The 27,986-nt window shown below is 35.6% G+C and overlaps 1 protein-coding gene across 3 annotated transcripts in view; it reads right to left on the bottom strand.

The window, feature by feature from the left end:
- Positions 1-1,814: 1,814 nt before the first annotated feature.
- Positions 1,815-27,986, bottom strand: part of LOC134797520 (cGMP-dependent protein kinase, isozyme 2 forms cD4/T1/T3A/T3B) — a 92,596-nt gene continuing 66,424 nt past the window's right edge. For all 3 annotated transcript variants that reach the window (XM_063769770.1, XM_063769771.1, XM_063769769.1), the window contains 9 exons: positions 27,662-27,881; positions 18,777-18,918; positions 9,485-9,576; positions 8,920-9,066; positions 7,196-7,515; positions 6,149-6,236; positions 4,826-5,010; positions 4,266-4,482; positions 1,815-3,577 (listed from right to left, as the gene is read on the bottom strand). In XM_063769770.1, coding sequence (XP_063625840.1) covers positions 3,412-3,577; positions 4,266-4,482; positions 4,826-5,010; positions 6,149-6,236; positions 7,196-7,515; positions 8,920-9,066; positions 9,485-9,576; positions 18,777-18,918; positions 27,662-27,881 — 1,577 coding nt within the window. In that variant the 3' untranslated portion in view covers positions 1,815-3,411. The remainder of the gene's footprint in view (positions 3,578-4,265; positions 4,483-4,825; positions 5,011-6,148; positions 6,237-7,195; positions 7,516-8,919; positions 9,067-9,484; positions 9,577-18,776; positions 18,919-27,661; positions 27,882-27,986) is intronic.

Raw genomic sequence — 27,986 nt, 5'->3', positions numbered from 1 at the left:
TGTACCTATATAAACAATTTATACAAAATGTCGGGATGCAGGCAGGGTTGGGCAAAATACTGGCTTCCACGTATTTCAAATACAAATTACAAAATACATTTTTAAAAGTATTTGAAATACCAAATACAAACTACTTTGGTGACTGGTATTTGAAATACAAAATACAAATTACAGTGTTTAAAATAATGTATTTCAAATACAAAATACAAAATACTTTTAATTTTTTTTTGTTTAATCATTTAGTTTTTTAGGGTTTCGTACCCAAAGGGTAAAACGGGACCCTATTACTAAGACCCCGCTGTCCGTCCGTCCGTCCGTCCGTCTGTCACCGGGCTGTATCTCACGAACCGTGATAGCTAGACAGTTGAAATTTTCACAGATGATGTATTTCTGTTGCCGCTATAAAAACAAATACTAAAAACAGAATAAAATAAAGATTTAAGTGGGGCTCCCATACAACAAACGTGATTTTTGACCGAAGTTAAGCAACGACCGTCTTTTTTTGCCGTTTTTTTGCATTATGGTACGGAACCCTTCGTGCGCGAGTCCGACTCGCACTTGGCCGGTTTTTAACGAATATCCTTTCCTAAAAACTTATAGGGTCATTGTGCTTGTTTTCGTCCAGCTCTAGTTTTCTTCCACTTGACGAAATTTGAATAGGTATAAACCTACATTGCTGCACAAATTTGGACTGATTTCAATCCTTAGCTAAACAATATACCTGTCTACATATAAAAATTATATTTGGCAAATAGTAAATAAAAATGAAATATATTATTTGCTAATCTGTCAAGTGGTCGAAAACTAGAGCATGGACGGAAACTACTGCAATGACCATATCCCCTGGCTGTTGACGATAAGTTCCGCGCAGAATAGCTCGCGCATTGTACCTACATATTTGCACCTCGTACAAGTCGTACATTAGGTATATTTAAAAAAACGTTCCATTTTAGGATCAAAGAATTTAATAAAAAAATGTATTTTGTAGAAATGTATTTTGAAGCTTAAAGTATTTGAAATACAAAATACAAAATACATGTGAGTGCAGTATTTGAAATACCAAATACAAAATACTTTTCCAGGTAGTATTTGAAATACAAATACAAAATACTAAAATGTATTTCAAATACGTATTTCAAATACATGTAATTGAAATACTGCCCAACCCTGGATGCAGGATACGAGAAGGTATAATAATTATAAATAATGTATAACTATTATTATACAATAATATTAAGTATCATCAATAATCCGTAGCTGTCCTAAATTTAAGTAAATTCGTTTGATTTAAAGAAAATGTAAAATTATTTTTCATTTCATAGTTTATTATTAAACTGACTGAATCTTATGACATTGAAGTTGTTAAAAATAAAACTGCCTTATTGTAAGACAATAACCTTCGCCATGACTAATATATTATTTATTTGAACAGCATTTCTCTTGCTTTATTAATTCTATATCAGTACCAGTAAGGAATGTTGTTTTGTTTGTGGTGAGAAACAAGCGCATAGCCATTGTTCAGAACGCATCTTATGTGACGTCAGGACGTCACGGACGGCCGATTGCTGAGATTCGAAGATCTGCAACGAACCAGCAGCCAACGACAAGCTTCCAAAATATATTGAACGACAAACTCGAGTTGTACTATATTAATTTAATTATAATTTATAAAATAAATCTTTGTACGTACACAAGTTTAAATAACAAGTCTTCATTGAAGATCCACTTAGCATCCCTGCACTACCTAGGTTCAGCCTAGGCCTCAGCAGCCCTGATAGTAGAACCATGCGGCAATGAGAGTAAATAATACACAATTTATTTAAACTAAAGTATATTTTACATACTTTCTCAAATATTCGCGTAATTACTTAAACTGATTACAAAAATAGTGTTCTTATAAATAAAAAATATATTTCATAATTACAACATCATAAATTCACGTCTCAAAAACAATTTTTACTTACAAATTCATACACAATTTAATTATAAATGTTATTTATAACGTTATCGAATTTTACTAATAGGATATTTACAATGACGTGTTGTTAAATGGAAGACTTAGAATTAAATTGACTATTTTAATTATTCCGATTTATATTATAGTCTTAACAATCTTACAATAGGTATGTCATGTTTACGAGATAGCTACCAGTAGAGAAAGCAACCTACGTTTAGTACATGACAAACTAAACTTTAATAACGTAAATGTCCCAGTACTTGGCACTAGCCCAATAGTTGCCACCTTATTCTTAATGTAGCAATATAGGTTACAACGGTGTTAATAGTTGATGTCAAACATTGGGACATTTACCTTAGATACTTATCAAAATACTAAACAAAAGATTAGTGGACTTTTGGATATTAAAATATAATTCATAAATTATTTTAACTCCTAGTAAATAACTAATATTTAATACATAATGTGGTTATGTATATTGTTAGGAATTATAAAAATAGCAAACTCTTTTATACACCATTTGAGCACCATGCTGAATTAAAATATAAGTATAACAAAAGTAACATACACTTTACACGCAGAATAAATGAAATGTTTTAAACAATGTCATTCACTGTCATTTTAAAAGCATAAAGATGTGGTTCAGTAATTGATAATTGATGAAATAATTGTAGTGTGTAATAAGCCTTAATATGTAGTCAACTAAGTATTAGATTCAGTTTTATAAACTGTATTATATACAAATATAATCGGCCTTTACACGGGAGAAGAAATAGAAGAATAAATAAAAACATACTCACCTAACAACACGAGTGGTATAATCGGGGATATTCTATAATAGATACTTAATTATTATATTATGGTGACTATGGTAAAAATTTAAGGTCGGTAAAAATAAAATAAAAACGGAAACGTTATTGAACAGCATTAGCAAATTGATATACATGCACATGTATTTTTGTTATTGGAAATATGGTAACACGATATTTTGGCATTCCGGTCACCCTGTTAAAATATAACTTAACTAAAGTTAATGGCAATATAACATTAACTACGCCGCAACGTAGGATTGTTCTGACAATTGCAATTTAAAAGATTTAAGTTGGCAAGGTTTGAGACTACAATTTCGTACTAATAAATAAACTTTAGGATTTTGCCATCTCCGAACCTAAGTCGCATTTACCCGCAGTGACGCTTAATAGCGACCTCTCGTGGCCAGCTTCGCCAGTCGCGTTCTCGAATATCGAGTCTCGACGACTCTTAAATTAATTTCATCCATGTCTTTTTCATAAACAAGTTTCATATCTTAAAATGGCCATAAACTTTTCCACAGTAGACCGGTAAAGTCCACGATAGTAATGTATCTCCTTGTTACAAAGGTTATCTCGCTTTCAAAACTCTTTGGGCCAATTTTAGGTTAGAAAGTAGTTTACTAAAAAGCACCAGCTTATTCTTTAGAAGGTGGCGTCCCAGCCGGAGAGGTCATCCGGTGGCGGCTCGTCGGCGTCAGGAGGGTACTGGTCGAAGTTGTGCGTGTCCACCGGGTTCTTGACCACGGGCATGATGGGTGGGTCCAGGGTGCGCTGCGCCAGGCCTTCCCAGTTGAAGCCATCGAACCATCTGGAATGGGATTTGGGAATGAATGCTTGGTTGGTTAAACTGCGCGTACACATTGTATGGGGAGACAAGCAAGTTATATGGAATATGACGCTATAAGCTGCATCAGAGTTCAATCGGATAACTTAGAAATGCAAGTTATTGGAAAAGCCAACTGTAAAAGGAGTCTGACTTTTAACGGATTAATTAGCTGGCCAAATATTATGAACTCAATTTCCTAGATTTTCGAGATATACAGCTAGCTACACTTCGGTGGATTTTACTGAAATTAGAATTGCCTTATTCACTGCTTCTGATAGGTGGAAGATAATGATTTATTGAACAAATATAGAATCAACGGTAGTTTTTGCAATTGAGAACTACAATCCCAGTTTGTTGGTATTAAAGGCGTTACTTGGAAGTTGTTTAGTTTCATCTATCGAATGAAAAACTTAAAAATAACAACCATTTCATCCTATCGCCTGGTATTCCACATCCACTCGTCGATCGTCTGGTAAAAATATTATGTGCTTAGTTTATGAATTTTAACTTTATGTGATTTTATTTTTATTTTTATTTAACATTTATTAGTATTATTGTGATGTATGATTATTATTGTTATTTGTAATTGTATCTAAATTTATCATGTATGGATCATAGTTATCTGCAATAAATGTATTTTGATTTGATTTTTGAAAAAGTAAACACTTACTTGTGCTTCTGTATCTCCGTGATGCCTCCTCGTTGGTAGCCAAGCCGCTCGGCAGGGTTGTCCCTGCACAGCTTCTTGATAAGATTGGCCGCGTTCCTCGTTATGCAGCGCGGGAACTCCACGGCGTCGATGCCCTTGAGGATCTTATTATAGGTCTTCATCGGGTCGGCGCCCGTGAACGGCGGAGAGCCCGTGAGCAACTCGAACATGAGGACACCTGTAATGTTAAGATTGAAATGTTAATAACAGCGCCATCTGTCGGTGAGTAGCCGAACTGCTAGGACAAGTCGTAAGCGGGAGCGCTAGAGCCATCTTTTGAGCAGTGAGGATTATAATTGTTCTCTGCTTGTGCTTGGTATTTGAGAAAACAACATACTCGGTTTAAACATGTCTAGTTTAACATGTATTACAAAAAAAAATGAGGTACCTGCTGAATCTTTCTCACTACATAACACTCGAGAGCAATGCGAGCGGGTCACTTAGTGTTAAAATTTCCTTAGAAAGTGTGAGTTTTATTCGCATTCAGTCATACTGTGCTGTATTTTCTTCCCATATCTTACCTAAGGACCAATAATCCGCGCTAATGTCGTGACCCCTATTCATGATGACCTCAGGCGCCACATACTCCGGCGTACCACAGAACGTCCACGTCTTGCGACTGGCCTGAAGCTTCTTGGAGAAGCCGAAGTCCACGAGTTTTACGTAGCCCTTGGAGTCCAAGAGGAGATTTTCGGGTTTAAGATCCCTGGAACAGAATAATAGTGCTTAAATAATATATCTACAATTCTACAGAAATGGGGAGATATGAATCCTGATTACCGATAGTAAAATACCAGTTAGTAACCTTTCTGTCTCGACAAACATGATTTTGATTTAAATAGCTTCAAGCGACATAATGACATCATCAAATTTTAAAACAGATAAATTTAAATTTAGAACGACTCTTTAGTTTATTTAGGCATATTGCTGATTAGCATGTTACACACTTCTTTATTTTGATCAACTACTGTCGTTGCTTCTTGTAGGTACAGTCGCCATCAGATATATCGGAGCGGCCAAGGTGTTCACAATATCTGAACACGCGCTCTAACGCCCTGACAATAGAGGCGTGTTCCGATATTTGTGAGCACCTTGGCCGCTCCGATATATCTGATGGCGACTGTACATGGATTTTTGTAAGGAGATTAATTATTAAAAAGTTACTTAATCACGTACATATACTTACATTTATTTATTTGTCTTGATGTATCAAACATGAGAAACAATAATATGACAGCAAGACTGAACACCACACGTTTATAGTCAAGGAAAGTAAAATAATGAAATATATAACCGAGTAAAATAATTAAAGTGTAAAGAAATAGTTATTTGTTTTACAAGGGGGCAAAGTTGTTGTTTAACCGCTCGTGCTAATATTGATACCCGAGCAAGCGAAAGATTCCAAAATTGAACCACGAGCGTAGCGAGTGGTCCGAAAAATGGAATCTTGAGCGTTGCGAGGGTTTCAACGCACGAGAGGTAAACAAAATTTGCCCCGAGTGAAACACAAAATTTTTCACCACACCAACCTGAAGAAAATATTAACTGTAAGATATCAAACAAAAACAAACAAAATCAAATCCAAATGTATGTTATTAAATATATACCTATATATTATTGTATATCATTCAAAATAATCATTTAAAAGTCAATTCAACCAGCAAACATAAGAAAACAACTCAAAATATGCATTTGACTACTTTGCCTCACATGTGAATAAAATGCAACTTTTCTATCGGTTTTTGAACAATCAAGAGACCCTTTACCAGCTCAGGTGTGGCGAAAATATTGTGGGAAATTAGTTCTCCTGGACGAACAATACATTAACAGTAAGTAAAGTTTACCTGTATATAATATTCCTAGAATGTAGATAGTGGAACGCCTCTACTACACAAGCTGTGTAGAATCTTGTAGTTGCATCGTCAAATTGTCCTGAAACGAAAACATTAATAATTAATTATTATGTAGGACAAGTTTAGACAAGTTGACCAAAATAAGAATGGTTTCTTCGCATACAAGTCATCCGTAACAAATATGCTTGTTCATCCCACAAAAACATGCCCATATTGTGATTCGAACCTTAGACCACCAATTTCGTAGGTCACAAACAACTATGCGAATGAGTTCGTCGACTTAAATTGGACAAAAGATTCAACGGCTTATGTTGGCCATATTAAGGCTACAAAGGAATGTATTTACAAAGGCCCCAAGTATAAGCCCTTTTCTATATTTGGTTAGTAGTTATTGCCTTCATTATAGAATGTATAATTGTATATAGAGATATTCAAATATCTATAGAAGCTTTGAATATGCTTGCTTTAGACTAAATAAGCTATACAACTGGTAATTTAAAATGGCATTCATAACATAATAGTTCGCTCTTATATTTACCTAACATTTATTGCACAAGAAATACCTGTATTATATAGTAAATATTGAATATATTAAAATATAAGGCATTCTGTAGAAATGTATCTAATAAGGATCGCTCACAAAAAGGATGAATTATATAACCTATTGTAGATGTAGATCATGTGTTTTTGCTTCATTTTAACGTTTTCATTATGGTCTTTTCGGGTATGGTCGGGAAGCTAGAGGATAATACGACTAACAAGAGCTCATCTTTATCCCTGAGTATCGTCCACAACTCTCCTCCAAGACACGTCTCCATCAGCATATACAAGTACTTCCGATGCTTAAACGTCTTGTAGAGTTTCACAATAAACTCGCAGTTCATCTCAGACATGATCTCCTTCTCCGACATGATATGCTGTTGCTGTCTCGTTTCAACGATCTGGGCCTTCATCTGTTTCAGCGCGAAGGACCTGCTCGAGTATGGTCGGGACGCTAGAGGTAATACGCTAATACGACTAATAATAACAAGAGCTCACCTTTATCCCTGAGTATCGTCCACAACTCTCCTCCAAGACAAGTCTCCATCAGCATATACAAGTACTTCCGATCCTTAAACGTCTTGTACAGTTTCACAATAAACTCGCAGTTCATCTCCGCCATGATCTCCTTCTCCGACATGATGTGCTGTTGCTGTCTCGTTTCAACGATCTGGGCCTTTTTCATCTGTTTCAGCGCGAAGGACCTGGTCGGGTCTCCCTGGATCTGGACGAGCTCTACGCGCCCGAAGCCGCCGATGCCGAGGGTCGCGATGATACGCAGGTCTGAGAGGCGCAAGTTTGCGAATTCTTCGTTAAGTCTGGAAATATTGGAGTTAGGTTAATAGACATTTTCAATTCAAACTAGGCACCTACACACTTACACAGGTACGTATATTTGTCACTGCTACAGTTTCAAACAAACTGTAGGCACGAAGTATAAGTTTTTTTGGGAGCTAAAAATCTAAATTCGTTAGGGAGTTTAATAAGCCAGCTACCGATTCAATACCTATATCCCTATGTCCTATATAGCATCATACACTAGTAACATTTTGTGGCTAGTATGGTCATTTTCTTTAAGAATAAGACTGTGGAATTTTGACTGTGGTTTTCAATTAACATAAACGGTAAGTTCTTTTCTGACAATAAGATTGAGCAATATACAGCAACGTAGACAATTTCGAAATATTTAATAGTCCTGATGCAATGGCACCTGCAATCAACTCTTTTGTTATTAATTAACTTTTGTTCATTCTCAATTTCATTTCCATTATATTTGACGAAGATATCTTCTATACAGGCGTATTGTGTTCTCAGGTGTCATTCACATCGCTTGCAGAGCTCGGGCGAGTTGATGATTCGATTGAACCAATATCCAAACGCTCTCCGATATCCGACGTTTATTACGGATTTAGAGACCAGGATACGCTGGTTCGCTCAAAAACTCGACGCGCCCGCTCTCCGGCAAACGAAGAATTCACAGACTGTGCTTAGCACTTCACAATCGCATAAAACCGCGGGAATGGCAATTACTACTCAATGCCGCTTGTTAAAACAGGTGTTTTCCGAGCTAAGAGAAAAGTTAATAACCATCTTAAACACTGGCTTCCATCCTATAATTAAAGACTTCTTTCAAACCGCATTGACATTGAGAAGTTTCTGTAAATCAACCATCATGTTGTGACACTTATAAATTATTCAAAAACACAAAAAAATGTTTTTCAACACTTACCACAATTTTCCTCGCAATTGTTGGCATCAAAGAAACAGAACGAATTAAAGACAGTGAAATCAACGGGCGTAAAACACCAAAATATGCATTGTTTTGGTGAAAAATAAAAGATAAGCGACACAATAGTAGAGGACTCATTCATTTGAGATCTATTGTTGCGTCGAAGCCTGTTTAGCTCCGGTTTTTATGATGAACTTGACATAGGAAACTTGGCTACTTCATTACTTTTTCAAATCTCATTAGTCATTAGGTGCTTGGGTGATTATCATCTGAGAACTGCCATTCATGCGTCATAGCTGGGACCTGATCATCGACAATTAGAATGTCTGTGACTCTTGATTCGGTAATTTGAACTGCAGGCAATTTTTAGTTACCCAACAACTTGGGAGTTCGATACGTTAGTTGGAATATAGTTTGGCTTAGCTGCTGGACTACTGCGCGTTGACAATAGGTTTTGCCAAAAAGGAACAAATAAATTTAAAAGAACCCTTACCTAGCTCTGCTCTCGCCTTCATCCTTATACTTGGTACGGATCTCGTCAAGGGTGGAGATGAGCTGGTTGAAGGTCTCCCTGTCGATGACGAGACAAGTGGTGCCTTCAGGGGCGTCAGCAATGATGTTCGCTGTTCGGAGGTCGTCACTGAAATTTACAAAAGTTGTAATTAATTTTCAAACTAATCGGCTTACTCGTATGTTCAAAGAAAATAATTAGCAGGAGCACTTAAATAATTATGCATAGGTAATATTGAAAGTTCTTAGAATGGTTCACTTAGAGATCAAACAGGATGGAGGGTTCAGTACGGATCAAAAGAAGTCCGCTGATAGAGAACCATAGCAGTTACCGATCAACGAATTGACCCCATAAGTTCAGTGATAATTAGGTACCTAAAGGTGCATCATATATGATAGGACCAAACATAACCAGGCATTATAGCACTAGAGATACGACTTTCGAAAACATGTTTTGCATTAGGTACGTCTTAACATTCAACTTAAAAAATATAAAACATATAAAAATATAAAAGGAGTCAGAAAAAAAGATAAGATTAAAAACTTACCCTTGTAACGCTTTTTCACCGAAGAAGTCTCCTTTAGTGAGGCTCCTGATGAATTTCTCGTCATTATTAGGTAGCTTCTGTGTAACTTTGACCTGGAAAAAATAACATACAATTTAGCCTCAATTTTCACATCACACGAACCGGTTTAGTCCATAGGGAGCCTAGTCATTATTAGAATAATTATACTTAAGAGTACAAGTTAAGCAGGTTCATTTAGAGTGGCGTGCGTGTCATTATAGAAAACAACTGCCGACTAGGTGCCTACATAATATATTTACTTTGTATTGTATAACCTACTATATGAATGCAGTATGCTACGTGAGATTTGCGTTCATATCGCGTGCTATCACAACATCGAATATCTAACACAATAGCTAGGTAGGTTTTATATATAATCATTAGACCGTTTTACATAAATTTTAGGTAGGTGCCTGCTAAATAACAACTACATGCTGGGATGTAACGATTTTTTTTATTATACAATCCAGTCTAAAGTTACGTGATGCCTAAGAAAGTTATATTATTTTTTGTTTTACACAATGCTTAATGGGTTGGTTAGTTATTCTGTAGCTATTATGTAAAACCTTTTCGCCAACTTCATAATCATAACCGGTTTAAATATTTTTATAAATATTGTTATTTTCATAACTCACATTATGCAATGAGGTAAGAAACGGTTAATTTAGCAAACCACACAAAAAGTCATAAAAAGACAAGTTCCTAATCCAATAAACTTGCAACGAACTGGATAAGATCAAAAAAGTGACTTGCTTATTCAGTGAGGTAACCGTATCCAGTCAAACTAAAATGGTCTAAGCGTACTCGTACTTACTCCACTAACTGACACTGTCAGATGGTTATGATACTTTAGATTTTCTACCTTATCACATATAAATAAAGTCCATATTTATAACACGTCACCTAAAAGTGTTACCTATGTGATATATACCTTATGTTTATAAAACTAAGGTTGTAAATCAAATGTAGCTCACTCCCAAACTTGACCATAGAAGACATAACTTAAGCTCTTTTGCAAACCCGATGACCTAAGGAAGCGGATGAGATAACCACGGTTGAAGTAACTAGTTTACTTTACGTAAATACGGTCATTTCACAAGTACCGGCCATTCTCGTTACGGATTAGTTAGCTCATCTACTTTCTTTTGGAAATATTGTGTTTATTGTAAGATTTGTCAGGGTTAATTGGGTGTTCTCGAGGTTACACTTTCCCTTTGCCTGAGGCAAAGTTTATTTGTGACTGGGTTTAGTTGAAATTCTAATGCATTTTGGTTACGTGATGCGACTTCAATAGCGTTTGGCGAAATTGTCTGAGAGTGAGATGAATGGGTTGTGACAAAATAACATTATCGGTACAATGCTTCCAAAAGGCTGAGCTACTTAGAGTACTTAGTAATGACATACATATTTTGTAAACTTTGACTTCATATCCATTCTAAATATTTGCAACAAGGGGCAAATACGGATCCGTCTCTCGTTTGCCACCTATTTTTAATAAAAATCTATAATTTACTAGGATCATCAAATTCAAAATTCTAACCCCTGCGTTAAGAGCCAACAGGAGTGGTCATTCCTCCATACAAACGTAGTCCTCGTTTTCCTCCGTGGTTTTTGAAGCTAGAGCAATGATTTTTTCAACACAGATTAATATTGTCAATATCTGTGTCGGACCGTTTTGCTTTTTTTGATATTTTTGTTTTTTAAGGCGCTAGAGCCCTTCAAAAACGGCCAAAATGGCCTAATAGACTATGCCGCAATGAGAGGCGTGGTATTCAAAACTGATATCAATTAGCCAAAAAAGCAAAACGGTCCGACACAGATAATTTCATAATCATTTAGATTTCCAAATTTGGTTACGATTGGTTAAGTTTTGGGGGAGGAAAAAGAGGACTACGAAACCTCGATTTTTGTCATTTTTACGCAGGATTTTTCGCCTCAGCTGCAGTTGTCCCTATCGCACTAATTTTAGGGGCGGAGTCAAGTTTCTAAATACGTACACAGCCAGAAAAGTGATGGGCAATAGTCGACATTTAATGTCGATAATCTAGTGATGTAAGAAGTTATCGATAAACCGTCTTGTGTGAAAATATCTAGATCCTAAGATACAAGGGGTTTTGGGTTGAGAGTAGGGAACACATTTTTGTAGTTATGATATACAATCTATTATGAACTTTTTGATTCTAATATTTCAAATTAGAAATCAAAATCAAAAATATTTTATTGCATGGTTAAAATGGGTTAACAAAATTTTTAGGTACCTACAGGCACGCTTCGTAATTGTCGAGCAATTTAGGGTCCTAGCTGAATTGGTTGTTCCATACTTACTCGTGCTCTATGGAATGTCCAATTTAGCTAGAACCCTAAATGGCTCAACAATCACGGAGCGTGACAGTACTAATGATTCATGTTCTGTATATCCTGCCCTACAATGGCGTTAATATTTGGTTGTCATGTCTATACTTCGTTTTTAAGCATTATTGAAAAAAAAATAGTAAGTAAATACTAATATTAACCACTAAGTACATAACTATTACAAAAAAAGCTAAATAATTATACGATTGCATGCTTAAAAAAGACACGTCACCTTCACTCTAATGCTAAACAAACGAAGAATAAGAACTAACAGCGATAAGACCGCCTGTTGCTACCTTTATCTACATTGTAAATCGGATTTAGGGTTCCGTACCCAAAGGGTAAAACACGGGACCCTATTACTAAGATTCCGCTGTCCGTCCGTCCGTCTGTCACCAGGCTGTATCTCACGAACCGTGATAGCTAGACAGTTGAAATTTTCACAGATGATTTATTTCTGTTGCCGCTATAACAACAAATACTAAAAACAGGATAAAATAAAAATTTTAGTGGGGCCTCCCATACAACAAACGTGATTTTTGACCGAAGTTAAGCAACGTCGGGCGGGGTCAGTACTTGGATGGGTGACCGTTTTTATAAATAATGGTACGGAACCCTTCGTGTGCGAGTCCGACTTGCACTTCGCCGGTTTTTTTTTAATTTGTTTTTATGTTTGTGGTGTAATAAAGAATATTTTAGAGTCAGACCAAGAAAAGTCTACAGCAATTTTGATAGCACACGCAGTGCAAGTGTTATTTATATGTCATAATTTCATAGAAGCGACGTTTGAAATAATACTTGCACTGCGTGTTCTATCAAAATCGCTATAGATTTTTCTTGGCCTAACTCTACTTTAAATTACAAAGTAAGGCCTAAATTATAAAATAAGGCCCATCAATGTTTTTTTTTTGTGTTTATTAAACTTGACATTTTGTCTATAGTATTAGCGGACATGGCCTCAAAATTTAAACCCGCTTAAGAATCGGGCCTTATTTCGTGCATTATATACAATACTACCCATTTTTGTGTAGTCATTATTTATACTATAGAAGCATTGTTTGAGTAGCCAATTATTTAAACAGTATTTTTTTAAAGGGCAACGGTGGCAATATTTTAAGGTCTGGATAATAAGATACAGATCTTAATAAGGATATCAATGTAAGTGAATGTTACCATGACTACCAAACAAACAAATGTGATAGAATTTGCCAGCTGGCATTGTAACATTCAGACAGTTACCTATGTACCTAATCTGAAATATGAATAAATTAGTAATATTTTAAACAGGAAAGTAAACCGAATTTTGGCCTTTTGCTGGACACAATCACAATAGTAATTTGTTTTACAAGAGGGCAAAGTTTATCGCCACCGGTTGATGCATTTGCAGCACCAATGGTAGAAAATGCAAGCTCATCATCAACTGCATAATCGACGTTTGATATGACTATTGAATCCGAGCTTTTTGATCATGAATCATGATAAAACAAAATTTTAGAAGGTCGCAGAATAGTGGATTTAAAATATTTATTTTCTGTGATCTCAAATATCAGGCACGATCATACAAATTGTACATTTGCTGATCTTGCCTTTGTCATTGAAAGACGTAAGGGTTTACACAGAGAATATATATTTAAGTGTAATATGTGCAAAAAAAAGGAAACGATACACTCTGAAGACCCAAAAAGAAAATGTTAGTAAATACTGCTCCTCCCCATGGTTACTTGGTTCCTTATTCAACCTACCTGAAATTAAACGAGTAGGTTAGTAAATTATATCATTTTACATTATAAAGTTAAATGTTTAGGTATCTCAATCACTTACTCACTGGTGGACATGGACGCAAAATTTTTGCCCATCTACTTATACTATCTTATAAAAAATGAAATTTTGAAAGTTAGCACGCTTAAAGTTCGTTGTTTTTGCATTAAGGTAACAGATTTTGACATGTCTTATTAAAAATTACCATTGAAAAATAAGTCATAGCAAATATGTTAGAATTATAAATCATATTAATCATATTAATGAGCAAGAGCACCCTAAACCGGCGAGCGTGTATGAGGAATGTTATGAATGTGAAGGAAGCGAAAGTGGTATGTCAGGATCGTAGCAAGTGGAAATCCGTGGTCTCTGCCTACCCCTCCGGGAAATAGGCGTGATTGTATGTATGTATGTATTAATCATATACTTTTTTATATTCTTTTGCTTTCATAAGTAATATAAACTAATTTTTGAAAGCGTTTTTCAAAAATTATTAATAAAAAGACACGTCATGATTGTTTACCTTCTTTCTAATGCTAAAAAATAACGAACTATAATAACCGGGCCTTATTTGGTACAGAACCTTGATTTGATAGGTACATCGGATATTCTGGGCCCCTGAGTTTGTTACGTAAAGGACAAAATGGTGACATGTGGTTAGAGCTGATACTGTTAAACTAGTGGTTCTGTGCGCTAAGTATAAAAAATAAGCTTCAGCGAACTCATTAAGCCTAGAAAAAACCCTACACCCTACTGCCACTTAAGTCAGTCTTGAGTCTTTGAATCAATTTCCGTAGTAGTACTACTACTACTAAGGTACTAGGAGGTAATAAGGCCTATAGTAGGTATAATAAGGCCTACCTGAAAAATAATGTTCTTACAACAGTGTAACCGTGTTAGTTATTTGAGTAACATATATGTAAAGTGATACAATTAAAAGCTAACAGCAAACCAGTACATAAATTATATCTTATGTACTTCTTATGAATTACACTCTTATAAAGGTTTCGGCTAATTACTCTTAATTACTTGAATAAAGGTAGATGCATTGCGTCCGGTCCAATAGGTAACCACAACTCACGGAGTCCAAAACAATAAGCTGATCAGCAAAGTCAAGTAAACAAAGCCAAGTCACAGTAGTAGAAAGATTATCGAGTTCCGTAAACGTAAGCCGGGTCAAAAAATTCAATCGCAACACAGTAAGTAATAAGTGAACGCCTCGTGGCAGTAACGCACGAAAAATAACATTGCAAATTGTCGGCAATGAGGCGCGCGCGGGTGCAAGCGTACGCATCTGTGTGCGTGCATTACACACACAAATACAGTCTCTCACGCCCCGTCAGAGCGACGGGTATATTCAGCTTGAAATCTCAAAATTGACTTTTAGCTCAGCTCCCGTTTCGTCTTAAGATGTAGTAGTAGTACATTTAATTTTCCCATGATGATTGATAATAAGCAATAGGTAGGTACTTAGCATAAAAGTATATATTTGGGTTCTGCTCGATTAATATGAAAATTTATAATTTTGCTTATACAATGCCTCTGTATTGAACCCAAGGTCAAGTACCTTACAATAACCGAATGAACGAGGAAACTTGCTTTGTACTTGCAGTTTAATTCTCACGGTAATAAATATTATAGCAATTCACTTTAGCAGTTAAAATAAAACATCACGTGGTCGAAGGTCCTTTGTTATAAAAGCAATGTTAATACTCGTATTTCTTATGCATTCAGCACTTAAATCAGTATATACAAGTACCGTCCACCGGGGTGAAAGGGATGGCTGGGGTGAATAGGGACAATACTTAAAATGTGATTTACCTGTCAATTTCTTAAAAAATACCCACACAAATTGTATTATTCGATTGAAAATAATCGTAGGTTTTGTATGATACAATTTGTGTGCGTATTTGTTTAAGAAATTGTCAATCACCTTTTAACAGTGGTCCCTATTCACCCCAACCATCCCTATTCACCCCGGTTGACGGTACCTATTTTATTTACACAGTTTATACTCTCGTTATGCTTATTAAAAAAAATAAGAACAAAAATTCAAGGAAGTAAAGAAAATATAAAATTAACTGCGTAAATTAACAAAGGTTTAATGTTTGTTTTTATCTGTCAGTGGCCTAACATAATATGTAACCTGTGTGACCTAATATAGGTTTCACGGTCGATTATCTCCTATGCACCACATCACACATGTAATAGGTATAGTAAGCTTATCTATGACGCAACGAATGTCGAAAATTATATTTTATTTTATTTTTAACTTTACTTGGAATCCGCAGAGTTAGTCTAAATGCTTGAAATAAAAGATATAATTTAAAAATCGCTCCTCGGGCGCGACTCATTAAATGATATTAAACACCTCTATGTTAGGGTGGTATTTCACCTGTCAAATTTCTTTGTCCAATGTGTATTTTGTCTCACATTTTGCTTAATGAGAGAATGACATGCAATGACATTGGACCAAGATGTTGGACAGATGGAATACCACCCTTAAACACTACAGAGATACAGATAATTTTTACATTTTGAGGAACTATTGTAAGCATCACTGTAATGAATATCCTGTACGTGGCCTTATACTGGTGAAACCGTGTACTATGCACCCGGCTTTATAATCTGTGGTTGTTGTGTTTATGACTATGTTTAGTTTTTATGGAGGACTGTCAGACATGTTTTTCGGAGGGAATACGATTGTGTTACTGGAGATACATGAATAAGCTCAAATAAGCTCATCAAAACAAGAGTAATTAATAAAACTGAATTATATTCATAGAAATTGAAGTTTGATTCTATACTATTTAATTACAAATCACATATTATTCTTACTGTTTCTGAAAATGTTAACTTCCTACGTACTACTAAATACGATATATAAAAATAGTGTTTAGCAACTAAAATACATGGCCGAGGAAAAGTAATCAAAGCTGATTAAATAAAGGACCTCACGCCGCTCATAAGTATCTCAAACGAATCAAAAAATCTGTTAAACTAGTAGTTGCCGGTATCGAAGCAACATGTGGGTACGATATAAACATTACGAACACAGGCCGTTTAGTAACACAATCTCTGCCACGTTCCACGTTCGAAAATCACTGTTTCGCCCTATGGTTGACTGGTAGAGAATGCCTTAAGGCAATAAGTCCACCATTTGTACTTATTTTTATTATGCAATAAAGTTTAAATAAATAAATAATAGTTTTCCAACATCATTCATGAAATTGTTGTACAGTCAACGAATTAATTTGGACCCATTTTGTACCTTGTCACAGTGACAATAGTGTATGACGTCTCTATTAACGACATTCATATTGATTGTCACTGTGACAAGGTACGAAATAGGTCGGAAACTAAATGCTTTGACTGTATACAATGATTCGAAAAAAGGTACAGGTTTATTTTTGAGACGCTTGTAACGAGTACCGAGTCCACGGATGCCACCTTCTCCACGGTTCCACCAGATATAATTACCACCACTCATATTACGAGTAATCACATTGCAATTGTCACTAAAGTAACAGAAGTATACTTATGCTAATATATACAAAGTAAATTAATAATTACAAAGTGATTAAAAATGGTTATCTGACTTTGAAACCAGCAACTTGCATACCTAAGAACATTGCGAAGTAAAATATAATTTGTAAAAGTAATTACAGTACGGTCAACAGCCAAAAACGCAGAAAATTCAATGTACCAAATTCCAACTGCACTGTAATTCCCTACATTCCCACACGGGTTAAAAAATCTGGCCTTAAAATACCGCGCATAAGCCTCACTCAGAACACTGACCTTGGAAGCACAATAGCTTGACTTTCTGGCCTCTACCGCTACAGCTATGTGCAGTTGAAAAATCTTTAGCCACACGCCCATTCCACATATGTACATCAAATCTCGACCTTCGATAGACCACACTGGAGGTGTAACAATAACAAAGTTGTGGTCAGATCAGACAGAAAAGAAAGCCAGCGTTTCTATTCGAATCAAAATTCTTAAAGACGATATAGGTATTAATCAAATTTGAATTAAGAACCACAGAACGTCATCAGACGAGAAACATTATTTATTGCGGAAGTCAATAAAGTACCCTATCTAGACGCATTGAGTAATTCAAGAATCGATTAAATAATAAAAAAGTCTTTTAGACACAAATTGTATCGGCTATTGTAAAATAATTACGTGATTTGACGATTACGATATCGAAAATGAGTAATGATCAAAGGCTAAGTTATTATGTTTACAAAACATAGAGGCGTGGTTGAAGAAGTCACGCCGGAGCCGGTCTCTCGAAAGTTGAACCGCGGAACGAAAGTGAAATTGTTGACTTTCGTATTTGGAGAACATCTTCACACGTACGAGCCGATGTCATCCAAATAAATAGTGATATAAAGATCTCAAATGCAATATGATGACGACGAATGAAAAGTGATTACTGGACGACAAATAAAAAAAGTTGATAAAATATGAATCATGTTGACTAATGACTCGTTTAACTCTTGTGACTAACAAGACCTTGGTCATTACTGTTACTATGACATGTCCGACTGAAAGATTTTTTCAAAAGAATAATAGGAATATACTTAAGTGCATAATATATGTACACATATAAAGACAGTATACCACTACACCTTATAAAACAAAGTCCCCCGCCGTGTCTGTCTGTTTGTGTGTTTGTATGTTCGCGATAAACGGATTTTCATGCGGTTTTCACCTATCAATAGAGTGTTTCTTAAGGAAGGTTTAGGTGTATAATTTCAAATTGGTAACCCGTGCGATGCCGGGCGGGCCGCTAGTATAATATATTCGTAACTAACAATAGATTAATTACCTATACCTTTATAGGATTTCAAAGCAATGGTTTTCAACATGTTGTTAATTCAACTTTCAAGAGGGTTTGTATAATAATTTTCATCCTGGGAATATTTTCGAACTTTACAAATATGTATGTGCATCTCTCTCGTACCAAATGTATGATCTATGTCAATAAAATGGACAGGATAAAAATAATAATTATTAATAATGGGCTATTAGCAAAGAGATCGCTTGACCCTAAAAGACCAAACATTAAATTTATAAAATACCCAATCCGACGAAACAAAAATAAATAAAGGTTAACTATGCTATTTTTAAAACTATAAATTGATTTGATATTCACCTGTCCTTTAGAAATGATGAAGAACGTGTCACCTCGGGCACCTTGCCTGACGATGTAATCTCCATTCTGGTAATGCGTCTCTTCTAGCACGTCCGAGATCTTAATAAGCGTGTCCTCGGGTAAGTTCTTGAAGATCGGAACGCTGAAACAACAAAAAAGAAGTCAGAAACTGGACCAGTAGTTACATCATCGGAAACCGGTCAAGTGCAAGTTGATCGCGGGTGTCGGGGTTTCGGACTTCTGATTGGTTTTTTATCGTCTGTGTCTAATGTGAACGTACTTGATAATTATTCTGATTGACTGCATTTCAATTAGAGCAAGAGACGTGTTGTTACGTTTTGATGTTTGTAAATGCTTTTGAACTAGATTTGATGTATTAATGGATGAAATGAACTATACTGTAGTGTAGGTAGGTAAAGCAATGTGAGCCGAATGGAACGAATGAAATTACACGCACAGTTAAATAAAGAGAGTATAGAAAAAAGAAATTCAAAATCAATATCAGTATGACGTTGCATGCGTAACTTACGATGCGATGCTTATTATACTAAATAGAACACACAAAAGTTACCATGAAGATTATTATAAAATTATGGCTCAAGAACCACGATTGAGGGCATTATTTTACGCCGTCCGAGTAGAAAGTAATGGACAAAAAATTACGTACACATTACGAAATTCTCGAAATAGGTTTACCTAAGTTAGTTATCCCCGCAAATAGAAAACGTTTTATGCAATAAATTTATCTCTATCTCGGCGTATAAAACGCTCTTTACCGAGTAATTTATAACAGTAATCATGCTGTAATTGCATGACTTGAATTTCTTTATATTTATTTAAGTAGTTTTTGCTTTAGTTAGTAATAATGATTGGACAACGTTTATCTTTTTTGCAAATGATTAATGATTTGAATAATTTGATCGAAAATAAATACCTGGTCTACTTGATAAGATGCAGGTAAATGCCGTATAAATGTTACTGGTTTGTATTGAAAGTGAGCGTTAATATACTAGTCTAAATTGAAAGGCTATTTTTGTGACTTGATTTGTGTAACTGGTTATGCGTAATTCGTAAAATTGATCTTTTATATAATCAATGCTGTTAGTTAATAAATACACTCTAGCGTAGTGGAAACGGGACACTTTGTATGGAAATTGTATATAAAAAGTGACCCGATTTCATTGCTGTTGAGAGTATTAGGTAGGTACTTGAAAAGTTACATAGATACTAATAGTTGTTTAACAAACGAATTATACTTATATATATACTTATACCTAATAATAGCTGTACTTACTTTCGGACTTTATTAATTACGTACAACGAACGAACGAAACAACAACACAACACAACACAACAAAGAACAGGACAATCAGTAAATAATTTTGATGTAAAACGATTCACATCATGGATTTATTATACTGCCTATCCTGTGCCATAATTGTGTTGTTTTTTATGTTCTGTACATACAACATGAAGTATTATGTAGTATGTACTACATAATACTTCTATTCTAAAACTGTATAATACAAGTTGTGAGCTAATGGGTCCATCATAACCATCATAACATCATTTAACTAAAACCAACTAGTTAAGGTAAATGTTTGTGAGTAAAGTATGTCGGGGACTTAAGGATGTGCTAGTTACGTCTCGCATAGAGGAAAATAGCTCCGATCCTCATCATAATACCCTGAGACCTAGCTGGTTGATAAGACTAAACTAATTTATTACCTACATATGCCACTTGAGATTGCCCTAACAAATAGTGGTCCTGTCTAGAAAAGCGGGTGGAGGGTTAATATCCTAGTACCTAAATTTTTGTGTAGTGCAATGCAACGAAAATGATATCTGAGCCTTGATCTCTTCTTATATAAATCAAATTGTGAGCATGTAGTGAAAAAAGTAATAAAATGGGGTTTTCTTGGCCATTGATCAAATTACATCTGTCAAAATTCAAAATACCAACAACTTTTTTTTTGCACCCAAGAAACCAGTTTTAGATTTAAATGACAAGATTTCTACTTAAAAGACATCAATGCATTTGCAGGACTCGTTGACCGTCGGACATTGAAATATCGCATCGTGTACGTGTCGTTAATGTTTGATTCAATTTAAGTCTGATTGAACAACAAGTATAGGGTTGCCGATGTCAGAACGTATTCTGATATGCCAGGAATTTTGTACAATTGTATGAAATACAGACAAACATATGATGTAATGTTTTTGTTATTCTATTTCGACGCCTGTAAGGAGCCTGTAAGTGTTATTCATGGAAATAAGTATAAATAAAGCGAAGAATTGGAAGAATCATGAATCTTGTCAAGATTTTTTTATAACTATCCAGCCAGTACGGGATGACCTGGACACAAAACAAAACTATTCGAAGGAAGCACTAAACCGGGAGTCGTGGAAATTGCCGAGCATTGGGACCTGTGGGACACTCAAAAGCTGGTGCTGCGATGCATCACGAGAGCCATAATCCCCAGCATTAGAGTAACGATAAGAAAGAGGGGACCCAATAAAAACTTTTGGCACAACCCTAAACAATCGTTATTGGTGAGGACGTGGATGCAGTGAAAGGATTGCAAATATCATGAAGGCGAGAACGTGCCGGTGTGTCGCAAATCGCTTGGGTAACGCAGTGACACTAGTACTAGTTTCATAAACAATTCCTTTGTTTTACTTTTGTTCTCATTTGATAGGTTGTACCTACCTATGATTGTCTTATGTTCACAGTCTATGTATTTAGTTCTGTGTCACTTCAATTCATTTATCTGCCTGACTAATAGTCTAATAAGGCTGACGAGTTTTAACGTTTGAGTTTAATTTAATTTGTCTCCGTTGTGTGAGTAGAAAGTCAGTTTTCTTCTAAATTTACGTTGGATTTCTTTATTATTTTATTATTATATAGTAAACACTTATTTAGTTTATCGCGGGTTGAAGTCCTATCAGTACCAAGTTTCACTCCACGAAAGCATTACATTCCTAATGCGTTAAGCGTAACAATTTTATTATAACCGTCGTCGGTAACCATATACCCCACACGATAGAGACATTAATCTTTATTGTGTTAATGCCTTCTCAGAAGATGGATCGCCATAAGAGGCGAACACGAAAGGCACATAAGGATTCACTGTAGCAGCTGCTGACATTATCATACCTCCGCACGATATCCTTGGACAATGTACCAAGCTGTCTGTAATTACATTAAGAACTAGAGGCAGTCGAACAGGTTTTTGTAAAGGTTCTTTGGTAATGTAATGAGTGAACTTACCTAATAATAGGTGACCAAAATATTTTACTTTTCTAGTAGTACCAGTTAACAATTACGTACTTAGGAGTAATTTATTTTTAACTGCCTTCGAGGCTCCGGCTTCTGGGTTATGTTGCTTTTTTACTCCAAAAACAACAATATGTGCAAAGCTAAGACCTATATTTTACTTACTATTCACCACGCTCCTGCCCTACCATATAAAGAATTGGGGTTTAAGCAAACATACATTATTAAGAACAGCATTTATATTGTCCTCACGTCTACTAGACGAGTCACCCATCCACAGAAGCACGCTTTTAACATTTGTGTTTGTAATGCCAAGTGCCAACTAAACTACCACGAATATTATGCATAATAGCATACGAATATATTAGGTATTCGTGCATGCAAATGTCCTGGTTCAAAAGCAGAAGAGTGGGCCACTGCACGGCTAATATTTGCATAAATGTCTTGCTTGAGGTCATTATCCTTTCTTTTGTCATTGGTATTGTGCCTTGTGCCCTAGACGGAATTCTTGAACCCTTGTGTACTCCAGCAACTTTGAATGTCTTTTGTTTGTTTGTTTAAGATTTAGTCTTGTTATCAACGAGATACTCGACGACAGCATTATTTACAACATTGCATTGTGATTGTGTGTCAACAATTTCAAATAGCAAAGTTAATACTCGACACTCGTATATATTTAAACATTCTGCCGTGCTAAAGATACGTTGAATGATAATTAGAGATAAAAATAAGATTTTATCAGGTAAAGAACAATATATTACCTATAGGTAGCTTAAATATAACAAGTGAGCGGTTGTTCCTTATGTGGACGTCAAAACAAACTTTTAAATAAATCCAAGACGAGCGGGGTTAGTGGCCTCGTTGTTACAAACAACGTCCCATTACGAACAAAAAACCGAAATAGCCGTTCCAGATAGAGATGTTTTCTTCATTCGAACGTAGTAACAGAAAGTAAAATGGAATGCGTAGGTGAATAATTCCAATTACGAACCTATACGTGACAACAGTTTTATGCAATCATATAGCTAAAACAAGCAATGTAAAAATTGTAAAAAAAAACTTATTACAAAAATAATTAAACAACTAGGACAATTAAACAACACCTTAGGATTACATTTAAAATCTATTAAGCCGGTAAAGCAGGTAGTGTTGTACTCGTTGTCAAAGAGAGATATGCACACATGACACAACACGACACATCCCAGAAATATTAGTAGATAGATATTCTTAAATCGAAGAATAATCATTAAAGTAATATGCCGAGTATTTAAGCTCCAGTCAAAAAACAATTCCGTAGCTTTAATTGACAGGTTTAATAATACCGCCTCAATTAAAACGTACGACGAACTTCCGAAACATTTCAAGTCTGGTTGAACGAGTCTTATCAGCGACGTCATGCATTTCTGGGTCATCCTGATTGCTAGTGGACAGAGCAGTTTTTATTCGGGTCTCAGTACGTGTTGTAACCTTAACGAGGCCTGGGTTTAAATATTTATATGATGATAAAGAATTGTTTAACTTAAAATATACCTGTTGTACCGCCAATTAACTATGTCACAATGAATCTTCACATCACACAGACCATCAACTACCACCGTAGTGTTCAGTGCGGTAATATCATTAAATCGCTTAGCAAACTAACAAGATGACGATGGCGAAGGCCTGATAAGGAAGGCTATAATAAAGTTTCAGAAATTTAATTTAAACATTGCTTTACAAAATCACTAAATTAACTAAATTTCTATAATTTCGCCTTAGACTTTTAAGTTTGCCTTAGATTCTTCGTCACATTTCGCAATCATATACTTAGCGTCTATTTTAAACTCATTTGCGCGGTTTACGGAACCTATTGACTGTATATGCTACTGGGTAATTTGTGTTCACAGTGCACTTATACCAACGAATGCAGTTTGGAGAGCTCCTTGTATTACTGAAGCAATGTGATGAAAAAATTGACTTGCTTATATTATCAGAAGTAAATGTTAAAGAAGAAGAACTGTCATTTTATTCAATACCTGGATATAATCTGCATTCTAATACGAGAGAAGAAAGTAGAGGAGGAGGATTGCTGATATATGCGAATAATAACCTCGATTTTACTGCGGATAAAAGGGATATTACATCATCGGAAATGTTACATGGGAAGTTGAAGATCGAAGATAAAATAGTACATGTTTTCTCTTTTTATAGACCGCCTAAAAATAACAAGATAAGGTTTGTGGAGGAAGTCAGATACCTACTCAAACAGATTCCCCCTAATGAGGACGTAATCGTGATCGGGGATATGAATTTAGATATATCAAGCGACGATATGAATACATGTTTTCTCTTTTTATAGACCGCCTAAAAATAACAAGATAAGGTTTGTGGAGGAAGTCAGATACCTACTCAAACAGATTCCCCCTAATGAGGACGTAATCGTGATCGGGGATATGAATTTAGATATATCAAGCGACGATATGAATACCATTATTACAAGTTATAAAACCATGTTGTGTGAATACGGTCTCCAGTGCGCTATACCGTCGACGGAGATAACGCGCGAGGCGATCGTAGATGGAAGGCTGCAGTCGTCGTGTATCGATCATGCGTGGGTGCGAAGGCGCAGTGTATCGCGCGCCGTCGCCGCGCACATGCTTACCTGCAAGTTGTCCGACCACCACATCATAGGGATACGGCTAGACTTAGTTACAAGCGATAATGACCCGAATGTGCGTGCGTATAGATATGCATTGAATAACCGTAAAATTATAGAACAGCTGAAAATAATAAATTGGTCTGAGTTGTTAACAATCGACTGTCCCTTGATTCTATATGAAAAAATATGTTCTGTTTTTAGCAACATCTATAATGAGTCATTAACTGAATGTAAACAGGAAAATAAAAGAGTAACACAACCATGGATAAATAAAAGATTAGAAAGCATGATTGCGCAGAGGGATACATTATTTAGAATTTGGAAATGTAATCCTAAAAATATGAATTTGAGGCTAGAATATACGCGATACCGAAATAAATTAAACAAAATTATAAATGTTGCTAAGAATAAATACAGACAAAATGAAATTGTAAAATGTGAGGGTGATTTTCGAAAAATATGGGGCAAAATTAATAATTGGATAGGTCGAGTTAAGGGGAATGTAGACAGCACAATAATGAAATATCTGGGAAAAACTAATAATGTGGAAAGTATCTGTAATCAGTTTTCAAGTACTTTTACACAGGAAATTGTAGAAATAAAACACAACTGCGATCAAAAGTTCTTAAATAGAAACTCCTATGTGAACGAGAGTGATGTGTCTTTTAAATTCAAAAATGTAAATGGCAGCGATGTCGAAAAAATAATTGACAAATTGAGTTATGGGAAAGCACCTGGCATAGATAAAATAAGAGTGCAGGATATAAAAAGTGTTAAAAAGGACTTAAGTATAATTTTGGCTAAGTTTATTAATCTGTGTTTGTCAAAAGGCCTATACCCCGATCAATTAAAAAAATCTATAATTAGGCCAATTTACAAGCAAGGCTCCCATTTAGACTATACAAATTATAGGCCAATTGCTATTTTGCCTGTAATAAATAAAATAGTGGAAAAAGTTGTGGTAGGACAAGTGAGCACTTTTTTAGAAAATTTCAATATAATATCGCAAGCGCAGCATGGTTTCAGGAAGGGACGTAGTACCGCTACAGCCTTGACCCAGTTCTCTAATTATGTAAACAAGAGCCTTGACGGCGGACAACAGGTATTTGCTTTGTTTATTGATTATAAAAAAGCATTCGACACGCTGGACCACGAGCAGCTGTTGCAGGCAATGGATGAATGTGGCATCAGAGGACCCACGAAACAATGGTTCCGCGAATACCTAAACAACAGGACCCTGCGCACGGCCATCAACGGGGAGTCGGGTACCGACGCGCACGTCGCTCTCGGTGTGCCGACCGGTTCTGTATATGGGCCGGTCGGGTACATCATGCATGTGAACAGCGTGTCGAATGTAGTCCAAAACTGCACAGTCTACATGTACGCGGATGACATGTGCCTGTTGTTGGCCGGCAAGGACGTCGCAGACATGGTGAGTAAGGTGCAGGTGGATTTTGAGAATGTTACTAAATGGGCCCATGACAATGGAATAATTTTGAATTTAAATAAAACTAAATGTATGCATATATTTTCTCCGTACAACAAGATAGCCAAAAATGTAAAGGCATGTGAAATTAATGTCGTAGGACATTCATATGAATGTTTACATAAAAATAAAAATAATTGCACTTGTAATAAATTAGAAGTAGTTGAGGAATTTAAGTATCTGGGATTACTAATAGATAAACATTTCAATTTCAAACTTCATATAAATCAAATATGCAATAGGCTTAGGTCTATTTTGGGTCAATTTTACCACCTAAATCGAATTGTTAATAAACGCACCTTGCACATTGTTTACCATGCACTTGCTGACGCATTATTAAGCTATGGACTCAGCTGTTACGGACTTACCTTTAAAACTTATTTAGATAAAATAAAGCTACTCCAGATAAGATTAATTAAATATTTGGTCGGTTATAAAACTAGGAAAAAGCACAGACATAATTATGATACACTTTTCTCAACTTGTAAGATACTTCCTGTGCATTGTAAGGTTGTATATTTAAATGTGTTACATAGTTACTACACTGATGATTGTAAAATACCAAGAATAAGTAAGCGTGACACTAGGTCTGCTAAGAGAATAAGATTGACACAACCGTCAGCAAAAAAACTATTATGGTCGAAGAACAAAAGAATACTTGATCCCCAAAATTTATAACGAGTACCCTCTTTTACTTGAAACACCTAAATTGAACATAGGTAGATTGAAGTCGAAATTTAAACAGATTTTACTACACAAATATGAATATTTAACCTAGCTACCTACTTTCTTGTGTTAACAAAGCGTTTGTGCCGCTATAATATTATAAGAATTCTTCCTGTTATGTTCGTGTTATGAAATGTCACTATTAGTACTATGTTAGATTATCGCAAGATAGATTTAGGATACATACATATAGGTAAATTTATATGTTCTTAATGATAACTTAACTTGTCACTTAATAATTCGTGTACCTATTTAGCTTAAGATTAGTTTAGAGCGCACCGCCAACAAACTGTCTCACAGTTTGGCGAAACATTAGATTAAGGTACTAAATATTGTATTTTTTCTGTTAAATTTTCAATAAAAAAAAAAAAAAAAAAAAAAAAAAAAGAATCAAACGATGCAATTCCGGTCAGCTATCGTAATGCCTGATGCCTACACAGTATTGTAAACACTCACAGAAAGCGTGACGAGAACGTATTTTTTATGTAAAATGGTAAAGATTTAATAGCTGCTTTTAATGCTTTTACTTAACCACTAGGATCTTGGCATCAACAAAGTACTCTGTTTATGAGTAAGAGTATCCTACCTATACTTCGTTTTTTTTTTTTGTTTCAAATACCCACTGTATTTGATCCCCAAATAAAGGTCCCAATACTGATGACGCTGCATTAGCTGAACGCCTTATTATGGATGGCTTAGGCTCTTGTGAAGATGATTACGATTATGATGTTATAAAAGGAAATTCTACATCTACATACCTCTTGAGGAAGTCCGTGTATTCAGCCTGTCGGATGAGCCCAGTCCTCATCATGATGGTCTGGAAGCACTGGCGCTCGATGGCCCAGAGCCGACAATCGGTGGCCGCCTTGATGGTGGCCGTTCTCTTGCAGTTGTACAGGATGGCCAGCTCGCCGAACACCTTGCCGGGCGCCATGGTGCTGAGGTACTTGTTCTCACGAGACACCTCCACTCGGCCCTCTGGAAAAAATAGGAATTACGTTTACATGTGGAAGATGGTATTCTTACGCGCTCAGCAAATAAGACGTAAACACTTTAATAATTACCTGCATTATTGCTAGCCTC

The sequence above is a fragment of the Cydia splendana genome, chromosome 15 (assembly GCF_910591565.1).
Source record: "Cydia splendana chromosome 15, ilCydSple1.2, whole genome shotgun sequence".
NCBI classification, from domain to species: domain Eukaryota; kingdom Metazoa; phylum Arthropoda; class Insecta; order Lepidoptera; family Tortricidae; genus Cydia; species Cydia splendana.
This window is presented reverse-complemented; position numbering and strand designations above follow the sequence as displayed.